The sequence below is a fragment of the Podarcis muralis genome, chromosome 15, assembly GCF_964188315.1.
Source record: "Podarcis muralis chromosome 15, rPodMur119.hap1.1, whole genome shotgun sequence".
Lineage (NCBI taxonomy): Eukaryota > Metazoa > Chordata > Lepidosauria > Squamata > Lacertidae > Podarcis > Podarcis muralis.
In genome coordinates this window covers 36,283,184-36,297,716 of record NC_135669.1, presented here as the reverse complement: position 1 = coordinate 36,297,716, position 14,533 = coordinate 36,283,184, and the positions used below count along the sequence as shown (strand labels likewise).

General features: G+C 46.8%; 1 protein-coding gene across 11 annotated transcripts in view; it reads left to right on the top strand.

Moving 5' to 3' along the window:
• Positions 1-14,533, top strand: part of RAP1GAP2 (RAP1 GTPase activating protein 2) — a 192,570-nt gene that overhangs the window by 128,860 nt on the left and 49,177 nt on the right. Inside the window, exon 1 of one of the 11 annotated variants that reach the window (XM_028707781.2) lies at positions 8,215-8,361. The exons of the other annotated variants lie outside the window; for them this stretch is intronic. Within the exon in view, the coding sequence (XP_028563614.2) occupies positions 8,230-8,361 (132 nt within the window). The 5' untranslated portion in view covers positions 8,215-8,229. Of the gene's footprint in view, positions 1-8,214; positions 8,362-14,533 lie in introns of those variants that run through there. 11 annotated transcript variants of the gene reach the window in all.

Sequence of the window (14,533 nt, the reverse complement as noted above, 5' to 3'; positions counted from 1 at the left end):
TGGGTTTAGGGCGGTGTGGGGCAGATCCTCTGCACAGGGTACTGGACCAAGGGGGCACAACAGCAGCACCACCATCATAATGATAATACAGTGGTACCTCGGGTTAAGAACTTAATTCATTCTGGAGGTCTGTTCTTAATCTGAAACTGTTCTTAACCTGAAGCACCACTTTAGCTAATGGAGCCTCCTGCTGCTGCCGCGCCACCGGAGCAAGATTACTGTTCTCATCCTGAAGCAAAGTTCTTAACCTAAAGCACTATTTCTGGGTTAGTGGAGTCTGTAACCTGAAGCTTCTGTAACCTGAAGCGTCTGTAACCCGAGGTTCCACTGTAATAGTACAGTGTAATAATCCATAAAAAGCAACTGTACCAAAATGAATTATTATGAAAAAAAGAAACATTTTTGAAATATTTTTTCTTTGATTATACAAGTGTAGAATTATAACAATTCAAAATACAGATCTATATTTAGAGATTGCTCTGAATCTCCAGACTTCTCACCATCCCCTCGATGGGTTCTATTGACAACTTTTTACAACTGCCTATTATTTCATAATCCATGTTTTATATGTCTCCATATTATCCATGGTATTTGCTACATCACAAGTGTTATTAAAATCCTGATAACGTTTTCAGCTGCTTAAAGGGGGTCTCCTAAATAAATTATATCCCCCCCATTCTTTATTGAAGTTTTTATCTTCTTGGTTCTTGAGCTTTCCAGTCAATTTGGCCATTTTGGCATACTCCAAATAGCTTGGTTTGGCATTCCTCTCTGGTACAAATATTTAAGGGTGAGGAGCCAAATTTCCCCCCTCACTCAGGGAGCCATATTACCAAAGTCTGCCCCTGTGGGGGGTCCCAAAAGATTCCCCACACTTCTTTAAAAAACAACAACTTTTGAGGTGTTGCCTGTGGAACCTCTTTCTTCTGAAGAAATGCTTAAATAGGTGTGGCGTTGTTGTTGTTGTTGTTGTTGTTGTTGTTGTTGTTGTCGTCATCTTCATCATCATCTATACTGCCTTCATCCAAGGATCACAGGGTGGTTTACCACATAATACAATATAATTTTTAGAAGACGTAACACAATATGACTGAGGCTTCCTGATGTGAACAGCAACCAATGCGGACTCCTCCTGTTCAGTGTATGAAAGGGCAATCCTGTACCCACTTACCTGGGAGCGGTGGTGGCTGGTACCTTTTGAGACTGGTGGGGGAGGAGCCCAACAGCAGATGGCGCCAGAGCCACTGACAGGCAGGGCTGCCCCCTGATTGGTTGTAAGCAAGAAGGGAGGCAGGTGGCAATGCCTGCCTGACGGAAGACAGAGGTTAATCATCATCATCATCACCATCTATTATTTCTGCCCTGCCCACCTGGCTGGGTTTCCCCCCTTTGCCCAAATTGGTCACATTCCACTGCCTGTGAGTAAGCCACATTGGGCTCAAGATTAGATATGCATGTGTCAGACTGTGCTGCCAGTCACTCGGTGATGCCCTCCTTCAGGACACTCCATTCTATTCCTCCTCCCTTATTGTTTTCACCCCCTCCTGGACAACCAACCAGCATCCATTTGCCACAAAGGACACTCAATCTGCATGGGGCTGTTTTGTTTGGTTTTCCCTCCTTAGGCTTCCCCTCCAATGGTCTGTCCTTCTGCAAACCTTGGGGTTTGCTTGCAAAAATGTGTACCATAACATTATTTATTATTATTACATTATTATTTATTGACTATATATATCCTGCCAACTGCCAACCTAGCAGTTCGAAAGCACCCCCAGGTGCAAGTAGATAAATAGGGACCGCTTACTAGCGGGAAGGTAAACGGCGTTTCCGTGTGCTGCGCTGGCTCGCCAGATGCAGCTTGTCACGCTGGCCACGTGACCCGGAAGTGTCTGCGGACAGCGCTGGCTCCCGGCCTATAGAGTGAGATGAGCGCACAACCCTAGAGTCTGTCAAGACTGGCCCGTACGGGCAGGGGTACCTTTACCTTTATATATATCCTGGCTTTCCACCTGAATGAGCCCTGGTCTTATAACTCGCCAAAGCTGCATGCTAAAATGTGCTTATCTGGGGAGATTTGCAGTGAAATGCTGGTAAATCATTTATTTTGGGGGGGGGGGGAGTGAATGCATATCCTGGTGAATGTAACACACACAAAAAACTAGATGCCCAAAGGGGTCCCTTCCAACTTTATGATCCTATGAAACAGATCATCTAAGGTCAGCTTAGATTCTATTGAAAATGTGCTACTTTAGGAAAAAATGCTTTGCGAAAATGTAGACATTAGGCAAAATTGCACATGGATGAGCGTGTTAGGAGAAATCTGCTGACAACTTTTCATGAGGACTTGGGAAAATAAATGAGCCTCAATTTTTTTTGCCCTTTCTAGGGTGGCACTGTGGTCTAAACCACTGAGCCTCTTGGGCTTGCCGATCAGAGGATCGGCAGTTCGAATCCCCGCGACGGAGTGAGCTCCCATTGCTCAGTCCCAGCTCCTGCCAACCTAGCAGTTTGAAAGCATGCCAAAAAGTGCAAGTAGATAAATAGGTACTGCTCTGGCGGGAAGGTAAATGGCGTTTCCGTGCACTGCTCTGGTTTCGGTGTTCCGTTGCGCCAGAAGCAGCTTAGTCATGCTGGCAGCATGACCTTGAAAAACTGTCTGCGGACAAACGCCGGCTCCCTCGGCCAGTAAAGCAAGATGAGAGCCATAATCCCAGAGTCGTCTGCGACTGGACTTAACTGTCAGGGGTCCTTTAATTTTTTAGGCTCTTCTAGCATCATTTTTCTTTTTTTCTTTTTTATAATGATTTTTATTGATTTTCCAAACACAAAATAAACACAGACAATATACAATACATAAACAAACAAACATTAAACATGTATAATTTCATAACCCTCTTTTCATAAACCTTACTTCCCGGACTTCCCCATGCCTCCCCTTTTCTGCATCCTTGTTTTTACATTTCTTCAGCAACTCCCCCAGTTAACTAATTATTCAATTCATTTTCTTTTTGGTTCTTCTCTAACTTCTAGCATCATTTTTCCAATTTTTAAAGTAAGCTCTTGGTTTGGTGCAATGTGCATGTACATGGTTGCACGTCAATTGGACGTGTGTAAATTGGTTGTTTGCTGTACTAGTTTTGCAGTTATTTCCCACCCTCTGAAACCCCTTCCCCCACACCTCAAGGATCTGGCGAAATGACTGCCAGCACTTCATGTATTTATTTGTACCCAAGCACATGACTAGGTTGTTCTGGAGAATTTGACTGGAGCCGTTTCCATAAGTCTACATTTGAGGTGCATTATTGTTGCCATAACTTATTTTGGGAGACAGAAAAGCATGAAACAGAAAAAAAACCTTTTACCTCCAGTCAATGGATGTTGTGTACACTTTCAAGCAAGGGGGTGGCAAGTCGCTTAGTCTCCTAAGACTATGTTGTTGCTGCAATCCAATTACATCCTTTTTTCGGAGGACCTCCCTGATGAGTTCTTAATTCTATGAGTCGACAGTGGGTGAATTGAGAGTGTCTGTGCATATTATTATACAATCTCTTTAGAAGCGCAAAACAAACAAATTAATCCCAATGTACCGCTCTTGGTGGATTGCTCCTCCCTCTCCCTGTTTGCTTTAACGATGTTTCTGATAGAAAGCTGAAATTGTAATGGCCTTCCATAGGGGGAGCTGAAATAGCCTCAGTGCATCTGAGCTGCTGTTCCGCTTTTTATTATTCCTCGTAAATTTCAAGATCGTAACATGTGCAGCGGTGGAACACTGCCTTAAGAGCAGTTTTCATAAATATTTACTTATTTAAATTTGCACCTTGTCCTGTTTTGAAGACTCAAGGCAGAGGCTCAAGTCTTTTTTAAAACAGATTTGTTTTTTAAACAGATTTTTTTGCCATTTTTTTAAAATAAAAAAAACAATAACAAAAAGAGGGGGGGAAGGTGAGCCCTATACAAGTAAAATAACATTTACTGAAAATGGGGTTAGGAGAGTACAAAGGGTGGGATATTGAAACAAACTACCCTAAACTGAGGACTATTCAGTATCACGCTCAAGAACACAACATCTTTAGCCCAGGAATGGAAGACAATCACTGAGTCAGTAGAACATGAGACTCTTAATCCCAGGGTTGTGGGTTCGAGTCCCACACTGGGCGAAAGATCCCTGCATTGCAGGGGGTTGGACTAGATGACCCTTGTGGTCCCTTCCAACTCTACGATTCTCTGGTTCTACAGGACTTAAACCTCTTGATATGTCCCCGCTTAGCCGTATAAGCAGGAGGGTCCACAAATGCAAAAGACGTGGCTTACCAGTTTTTGAAGAAGTAGTGGTAAAATACAGATCTTTCCAATGAAAGAGCCCCTATCCCCTAGTCCAAAGTCTAAAATTTCAGCAGGATGAGCGGGAGAATCCTCAAATACAACAGGGCTGGCACCTTCCTTTGAAGAAAGCAAAGCTATGTGTTATGTACTGAAGTTCTCACCCTGGGCCAGCAGGGGGATACTGTAGATAGTTGTCACTCAGGTCCACATATGCAAATAAGGGATTGAAAGTGGCGTTCAGTGATTGGATAGTTACAGAAAGTGGTTACTATTGCGTTGTAGTGGAGCTCTATATAAGCAGACTGGCTGAACCCTTCAGTTCAGTTCTGTTCTGGCCTGTGAATAAACAAGAGCTGTTTGAAGAATCACTGTGTCGTCTGATATGTTCATCCACAACTTAACCCAATGCCTTTTGCATCTAAAGTGGGTGGGCATTTAAACCAGTGCATGCAGAGTCTAAAACTACCTAACTGCCCAGCTGGAAATTGGCAACAGAGTGTGTCCTTGCAGCCACGCTCAGAACAAACTTAGCTGGATCTGCAGTTAACTTTTCCCTCACAATGCTCCAGGCCATTCCTAATAAGTAAGGGAATTTTGCTTTCCCTCTGCTTTCCTAATACTTTCTGGCACTCTCCTTCAAGGAGAAGAGGGATTACTCTCACCTGTATCGTGCTCAGCTTGTAGAAAAGACCCCCAATTCTTTCCCCTTGTTGCAATGTAGCAGCAAACTGTTAAATCTTTTAAGCACCTTCATTGCACAATGTGTGTTTCTTTGGGGGTGGGGGAGAGGGAGAAGGAGTGAAAGAATAATCAACAATGAACTGAAAGTGTGCCAGCTGGCACCTAGAGTCTGACTTTGAGAGGCCTTTTCTAACAAGGTGTCTCTGGAAAATCGGGACACTTGGAGGATACGCTGTGTGAAGAAATTAGGCTACGACACAAAGGCAAACTTCATATTTGTGTGGGTTAAACCACAGAGCCTAGGACTTGCTGATCAGAAGGTCGGCGGTTCAAATCCCTGCGACAGGGTGAGCTCCCATTGCTCGGTCCCTGCTCCTGCCAACCTAGCAGTTCGAAAGCACGTCAAAGTGCAAGTAGATAAATAGGTACCGCTCTGGCGGGAAGGTAAATGGTGTTTCGTGTGCTGCTCTGGTTCGCCAGAAGCGGCTTAGTCATGCTGGCCACATGACCCAGAAGCTGTACGCCGGCTCCCTCGGCCAATAAAGCGAGATGAGCGCCGCAACCCCAGAGTCGTTCACAACTGGACCTAATGGTCAGGGGTCCCTTTACCTTTTATCGCCACCGCTGGCATGTGGTCCTCAGAAGGTTTTACAGGGTGGGAAAAGATTCCACGCCCCTGGGCCTTCTCTAGATCCTCTCTGAGAGAGTGGATTGCTGAGAAAGCAGCAGGCAGCGAGGGAAAAGGCCTGCTAGCTGCCTCAACCCAGGTTGTCACCAACAATTTGCAGTGGGTGGGAGTTGAGGGATATTTCCAGGCAGCAGAGGGCTGGAGGATCTCAGGAGTCCAACAGCCCCCCGGAGACTGTCATGTTCAATTTACCAACCTGTCTGCATGCAACGATTGCTCCACACAACTGTGATCGTAGCCCTCTGCGCCAAAGGAGCGTTCGGATCTGTAGGCTGGCATGATGCAAGGATGCCTGTGTTTCATCAGGGGCACATCAACCTTCCAGAAATGGGAAGCTTCAGACACAAGCCAAACATCGCCAAAGCAGGTTCAGCATTTGAACTGGAACCAAGAGAAGTACAGTGGTACCTCGGGTTAAGAAGTTAATTCGTTCTGGAGGTCCGTTCTTAACCTGAAACTGTTCTTAACCTGAAGCACCATTTTAGCTAATGGAGCCTCCCGCTGCCGCCGCCGCGTTGCTGCTGCGCAATTTCTGTTCTCATCCTGAAGCAAAGTTCTTAACCCGAGGTACTCTTTCTGGGTTAGTGGAATCTGTAACCTGAAGCGTCTGTAACCTGAAGCATCTGTAACTCGAGGTACCACTGTTCAGGCTTGGTGGGTGAGTTGATAGAAGTCATTTTGATGGTGGCATCATCAGATCATTTTGGTGGTGGTGGTGGTGGGGCATTGTCCAGGGCGTCACTCAACAGAATGAGAAGGTGAGCAGGGCTGTCTTTCCACATTTTGATGTAACTGAAGCCATACACAGTGTCATCTGAACCACCACTCCCTGTTACTATACCCTGCAACATCTTGGGAACCAAAATCGGGACACTCCTTTGTTTGGTCCCAAATGCTCACACCTGCGTGAGAGCGCAAGACCAAAACATGCTCGTTTCTGGGTCTCACAAGACTGAAAAGTGAGCATCATTTGGTCCGCTGCTCTGGTGTGAGCCACCTGACTCACTCCAGAGTGCCAGAATGAAAAAAATGAGACGTTCCAAGATCCAAACTGTAGCCGGGATTGGCTTCTGTAATTCTGGGATGTCCCGCTTAATTCAGAACTGTTGAGTGCCATGTGATAAGACCATGAGGTCCAGTGTCTAAAATACCAAACCTTACCATTGCAATTTGATATGGGAGAAGTGCCATTGGGTAGCACATTAATCCGAAGAATCATTGCGTTGGAAGAGATATCCAAGAACGGCTTCCTGTTTACTCATCAGGTGTGGTCTGAAAGCATTGCAAGTCTGTGCTATAAAAAGGACAATTAATAAGGAAATGTTGCTAGGATGCCAGCTAGTTTATAGTGAAGTAATAATTAGTATTGGGGTTGGGGGTGGGGCATGTTCCCCTGCCGATTTACTTGCAGGGGTTCCACACAGTCCCCCCCCCCCCGCTGTGGTCAATAAGATCATATCTGAACTTCTGAATAGCAGGGTGGAATGATTGGTCATGGATCTGCCATGGATGCATTAGCTGAGATTACTGCATTGCATAGAGTTGGACTAGATGATCCTCGGTGTCCCTTACAGCTCTGCGATTCTATGAAGTAAAGGGACTAGAAACTCAACTTTTGAATAAATAAAATGATGATAGCTGAACATTTTAGGAGCGTCACCCCGGAATGTCCTGGGGGGAGGGAACCACAATCCCAGAGCGCCCCTCCTTGGTGTGTATGCCTTGTGTATGCCCTCCCCAACTTTTCAGCCTGTGGAGAGGGCAGAGAAGATGGGGACATTTTCTCCCTGGTCCTTATTCTAGTTCAGGGGTCAGCAAACTTTTTCAGCTGGGGGCCAGTCCACTCTCCCTCAGACCTTGTGGGGGGCCGGACTATATTTTGAAAATAAAAATAAAAATGAATAATTCCTATGCCCCACAAATAACACAGAGATGCATTTTAAATAAAAGGACACATTCTACTCATGTAAAAACAAGCTGATTCCCGGACCGTCCGCGGGCTGGATTTAGAAGGCGAATGGGCCGGATCCAGCCCCTGGGCCTTACTTTGCCTACCCACTTTCTAGCTGGTTTGCCTTTGCTAGTCTGAGCACAGCAAGACTCTGCACAAGTCCATTTGCTGAAGCGGAGGTAACCTTTTGCTCTTTTGGTGGCTTGCATTTAATAGCGACTGTTTTCCCTCTCCCCCCTCCACACACATTGTTTTACCCGATATCAAATACACTAGCACATTTGCCTTCCACATTTAGAGGATTGTTACGTCACAGGGTGCCTTTGATCCCGTTCCAAATTGTGAGGCGGGAGGGAGGAAAAGAAACACAACTCACTCACTCTCTCTCTCTCTCTCTCTCTCTCTCTCTCTCTCTCTCTCTCTCCTTTGAAATATTAAAATGTGCTTCCTGCACAACCTGTTTTGGGTGCTTTCGCCTTGTGATTTGGCACGCCCATTTAACCTGTCAAGCAGCCAGCGCACAATGTCTCACTTAGAGAAATATTAACAAAGGGATGTTGGGGGGCGGGAATAAAGCACAGCCTATATGGATGTTCAGGCTGGTGTATGGCTTCAGGAGAGCTCTCCAGAAGGACGCACGGTGGTTTCGGATATATGCGACGCTAGCGTGGATTGGTGGAGCATTGGAAACATGATGGACCTCCTTAGCAGTTTTTTGGTGAGTGTTGTGCCGCAGGTGTCGTGCAACAGACGTGCAATCAGCTCGCACAGTGAGCTTGCTTGACCCTCTGCTAAATAACTTCGATCCTGGCAAAAGCACCAAGTCAAAACTAGCCGCCTTAGGGGAATGGCTGTAGCTCAAGGATAGAGTGTCTGCCCTGCAAGCAGAAGTTCCCAGGTTTGATCCCCACAGGAATCTCCTGGTGGGGTTTGGAGAAACTCCTGCTGGAAATCCTGGAGAGCTGCTGCCAGTCTGTGTAGACAATACTGAGCTAGATGGACCACTGGTCTGAGTATAAGCCTGGATAGTTGGTTAGAGCGTGGGGCTGATAACCTGCCAAGGTCGCAGGTTCAATTCCCATATGGGACAGTTGCTTATTCCTGCCTTGCAGGCGGATGGACTTGACAATCCTCAAGGTCACTTCCAACTCTACAATTCTAGGATTCTATGTAACCCAGACTCCAATTCTTGATTAGGGATGTGTGTGTGTGAGGGGAGAAATTCAGTTCAGTTTGCATTGCAGGTGAACCTACAAATCTGCACTCTTGGAAGCAATACACGAGCCAAAACGTATTGTACAAAATTTGTACTGCTGCTCATTCTGCAATGCACTCTGCTGGCTGAGTAAAGTGTACAGAAGACGCATGTGCCACGGCAAAGTGTGCATGAAAATTAAATTGTGTAAATTGCATACAAAATACGTTCTATAAGGGCAATTTGCTTTGTGAAAATGCGTACATTAGGCAAAACTGCATACAAAATTAAAACCGTGTTTATGGAAGACAATCTTACTCAGCTACAAGTGATCGCGAGAGAGAGAGAGAGAGAGAGAGAGAGAGAGAGATTAGACACGTAGTATGTTGACACGTGTTTGGATCTGGTTTTTAGGTTATTGTTGATGTCAATCACTTTTTAATGTTTTAATCTGTATAATAAGTAAATAAAATATATTAGAAGTTCTCTCCCGAATGCTGATGAATTTTCATGACAACTTTTTTTTTAAATGACCAGCTGATGTGGAAATTGGGAGATTCTTGAAAATTCTGAATGTTTTACCAGAGGCAGGTGGAGTTTATAGTGTGGATTGCAAAGTCTTGCCATGCCTCCCTCCCTCTATTGTTAATCTCCACTTATATTATCCCTTCTGAGCTGTGAACTTTCTGGCTCTTATCTCCTGGAGTGCAATATGTGTGGAAAATACCCTTGTACCCAAGAACTGTTAGGAGAACCATGTATGCTGGGTCTAAAACATAGATAGTGTTATGGTTTGGGTGGAAGGTTAGAGGGACCGAATGACATTTTCAGGAAGACATGCTAAGCCTTCCCTACTCTCCAAAGCCTTCCCTCCCTGTCTTCTGAGAGCCTTCAGAGTTCCCAAGAACCCAACTGATACATTTTAATGCAACGAATATGGCATGTCGTCAAGGTCTAACATTTATTCTGGGTTGAAATTACAGTAATTAGAGAGTTTCTGCATGAGAATTGCCGGCGTAATGTTTTGCACCTTGAAAAACCACCTGGTGTCATGGGAAGGGTGCATTGTTGTTGTTTAGTCATTTAGTTGTGTCTGGCTCTTCGTGTCCCCATGGACCAGAGCACGCCAGGCACTCCTGTCTTCCACTGTCTCCCGCAGTTTGGCCAAACTCATGCTGGTAGCTTCGAGAACACTGTCCAACCATCTCGTTCTCTGTCGTCCCCTTCTCCTTGTGCCCTCCATCTTTCCCAACATCAGGGTCTTTTCAAGGGAGTCTTCTCTTCTCATGAGGTGGTCAAAGTATTGGAGCCTCAGCTTCAGGATCTGTCCTTCCAGTGAGCACTCAGGGCTGATTTCCTTAAGAATGGAGAGGTTGGATCTTCTTAAGGGTGCATTAGAGAGCGACATTTCTAGCAAGGCATCCTAGTTGAGGAGAAACCATAGCTCAATGGTGGAACAACCCAAAGATACTTTGCATGCTAGAGATGCACACTCTTGCCTCTGCCATCAGCTGGAGAGTTGCACCCTCTGCTTCCCAGGAAGAATGTCATAGCAAGGGGGGAACCAGCACAGCCACTTCCATTGGCCAGTGAAAGAGCAGCTTTAGGGGGTGGGTTTTCCCCTGCCCCATTGTCAGAGACTCAGCTCCTGCTGCTGGCTGGGCTGCGACTGCAGGACCAAAAGGCAGCAAGTTCTGCCCCCGACCATCAGCTGGAGATCTAAGGGCATTTGGACCATGCATGCAAATGGGTGAGTGAGTGTTGGGCGTTTTCTTGTATAGCCTGCCAGAGGAAGCTGGCACGTTAGGGCAGATGGGGTGCTGTCCCGCCAACAGCAGCCTTATTTCCTCCAAGCCCATCTGCTGCCTTTAACCAGTCCAGAAGGCCACCCTTGGCTGTCACTTCCTTCTTTCTCTTTAAGTCTCAGTCTTGCCCTTGCAGAACTCAGCAGGGAGGAAGGGGATAAGGGACGGAACTAGAATCAGCTGGCTCTGCCTGTCATAGCCTCGGGCTCCACTTACTGTTGACCTCCCTTACCTCTGCTCTACCAATCCCAGTGGGCAGCAGACATCACTGCTTTGGCCCTGTCTACATACCCTGTCTACATACCCTCCAACATTTCTCCAATGAGAATAGGGACGTCCGATATAATAATAATAATAATAATAATAATAATAATAATACCCCACCCATCTAGCTGGCTTGCCCCAGACACTCTGGGCGGCTTCCAACATATATAAAAACATAATAACACATTGCACATTTTTAAAAACTTCCCTCTACAGGGCTGCCTTCAGATGTCTTCTAAAGGTTGTATGGTTACTTATCTCCTTGGCTCAGGTTTCGGATAGCTCCATACCCTCCAACATTTCTCAGATGAAAATAGGGATGTCCTAAGGAAAAGCGGGACAACTCATCAGAAACTGGAATGGCTTCTGTAAATTCAGGACTGTCCCTGGAAAGTAGGGACACTTGGAGGGTCTATGTCTATCAACAAAGCTCTAAGGGTTGCTGGATTGTGTGTGTGTTTGTGTTTGTGTGAGAGAGAGACAGAGACAGAGACAGAGACAGAGACAGAGACAGAGACAGAGACAGAAAGAGGCAGGTTGAGGTTTCTGTTGTAGTATTGCCTGCTGCCTATAAGTTGACTTGAGAATCCTTTGATTGGAAGGTAAAGGTAATGGTAAGGGGACCCCTGACCATTAGGTCCAGTCGTGGCCGACTCCGGGGTTGTGGCGCTCATCTCGCTTTATTGGCCAAGGGAGCCGGCGTACAGCTTCTGGGTCATGTGGCCAGCATGACTAAGCCACTTCTGATGAACCAGAGCAGCGCACGGAAATGCCCGCTGTTTACCTTCCTGCCGGAGTGGTTCCTATTTATCTACTTGCACTTTGGCGTGCTTTCAAACTGCTAGGTTGGCAGGGGCAGGGACCAAGTAACGGGAGCTCACCCCATCGTGGGGATTCGAACCACCGACCTTCTGATCGGCAAGTCCTAGGCTCTGTGGTTTAACCCACAGCGCCACCCGTGTCCCTGATTGGAAGGTACAAGTCTTCAAAATAAACAAGAAGGTCCCAGGTTCAATTTCTGACATCTCCAGTTAAAAGGAGCAGGCAGCAGGTGGAAAGCCTTCTGCCTTAAGGTGTTGGGGAATCACTGCCGATCAGAATAGACAAGATGGCCCAAAGTCTGGCCTGATGTAACACACAGTTTGCTGCATTCACAAAACAGCTGGCGGACCCCATTCATAACCCTGCAGAGGCATGTAAGGAGATGCTATTGCAGTACAATGAAAAGTCGGAACTCTTGTCAGACTAGAAAGGCAGAGCTGACAGCTCCTCTGGGTCTGAGTGGCAGGCATGTCAGCTTAATTACACTGCTCTTCTCCCTCCCACCCTCCTGGCATTGTTCTCACCCATGTCATCTTCAGTGAGATTTCTTAGATCAAGAAGGTTGACTCTGGAGGCAACAAGGTGTGCAAGGGCTGAGCTTGCTGGAGCAGCTTGCAAGGAACGCTGAGCCAATGTTCCCCATCATGTTCCTCTAAACAGAAGTGAGTGAGTGGTTGGATGATGGATATGTGAGTGGGGGAGAGGGAGAAGGAGAGAAGGGACATGGGAAACCGCCTCTCCTGGTATGTCCCATGGAGGACCTTACGGTCTTCAAAACATCTTGGAGATCCTGGGCCACCGGGAGGTTAGGCTGGCTTCGACCAGAGCCAGGGCTTTTTCGGCCGTGGCCCCGATCTGGTGGAACGCTCTGTCTAGGGCCCTGCGGGACTTGACATCTTTCTGCAGGACTTGCAAGACGGAGCTGTTCCACCAGGCCTTTGGCCAAGGCACAGTCTGACCCCCTCTCTCCTTCTGTAATCCTCATAGACCTCTAACCCAATGGTTGCCATTAATTTGATTCTGAATTGATTTTAGAATGTATTTTAATTAATTGAGTGTGTGATTTTATGTACACTGTGCTATTTTTACATGTTGTTAGCCGCTCTGAGCCCGGCTTTGGCCAGGGAGGGCAGGATACAAATAAAATAATAATAATAATTATTATTATTATTATTATTATTATTATTATTATTATTATTATTATTAAAGTCAGACCACTCTTCCACCTAGCTCAGTATTGTCCACCCAGGATGGAAGTGGTTCTCTGGGATTTCAGAAAGCGTTCTCTTCCAGCCCTACCTGAAGATCGGGCTGCATGGATGGAGGAGCCACCTGGCTAGAATGTGATAACGCCAAGGTTGCAGGTTCGATCCCCGTATGGGATGGCTACATATTCCTGCATTGCGGGGGGTTGGATTAGATGATCCTCAGGGTCCCTTCCAACTCTACGCTTCTATGGTTTCTATAGTACTGTTGTGCTTGGCTCCCTGAGACTGGCAAGCATGGAAATGGAGGGTGGCACTTATGCTAGATTCAGCTTCCCCAGCTTCCGTTGTCTGCCTGGTTTGTTGTTTGTATTAATCAGAGAGACCAGTCTGGCCTGTTAGGGGCAGAGATTGCTTATCGGGGACGGGATTTCTGGCCTCAAGCAGGGCTCAAGGGATGTACGGTAACTCAGAAGGCACCGGTCGTGCCACACGTGCTCTGGCAAGCTGCCACATCTTTCTGGCTGCAAAATGGTGGTAACGCCACCAGCTGCTCCATGCTGATAAGTCCTAACAGGCACGCTTTTGTCTCAGCTGAACCATAGGAACATAGGAAGCCACCTTATAATGAGTCAGACCCATTGGTCCGTTTAGCTAAGTGTTTTCTACACTGACTGGCAGCAGCTCTCCTGGGTTTCAGGCAGAGAATGTCTCCTGGCCCTCCTTGGAGATTTCTGCATGCAGATGCCCTACCACTGAACTTCAGAAGCAGAAATCTCAAAGGGTCACATCTTAGGTTTGCAGCAGAGCACCGTATTTTTCACTCTATTAGGACGCACCTTTTCCCCACCAAAAATTAAGGGGAAATGTGTGTGCGTCCTATGGAGCGAATGCAGGCTCCTTGGCTTCAGCGATAGAAACGTGAAGCCTCCGAAGTGCAGAGGGAGCGCTCCCTCCGCGCTTCGGAGGCTTCGCGTTGCTTTCGCTGAAGCTTGGAGGGGTGTGCACTGACCCCTCTCGCTCTCCAGGCTTCAGGGATAGCCGCCTGAAGACTTCGGAGTGCAGCGCGAGTTCCCGCTGCGTTCCGGAGGCTTCAGGTTCCTTTTGCTGAAGCCAGGAGAGTCTTGCTCTCCCGGCTTCTGCAAAATAAATCCAAAGCCTTTGGAGCGCAGTGGGAACTACCGCTGTGCTCCGGAGGCTTCGGGTTGCCTTCACTGAAGGAGACTGAACGCACCTTGAACGCACTGAACGCACCTTGTTTTAGAGGGGGAGAACAAGAAAAAACAAGACGGGGAGATTTTTTTTGTTTTTTGTTCTCCCCCTCTAAAACAAGGTGCGTCCTATGGTTGGGTACGTCCTATAGAGCGAAAAATACGGTAATTTCAGGGATGCTGGCACAGCCTGCCAAGCTCATGTGTGGAAGTGGATCTTGGAGTCTTAGAACTGTAGAGTTGGAAAGGGACCACAAACGTCATCTAGTCCAGCCCCCTACAGTGCAGGAAACCTTTGCCCAATGTGAGGATTTGAACCCACAACCCTGAGATGAAGTCGCATGCTCTACCGACTAAGCTATCCCCCAACTTAGTCTTCTTTGTTTCC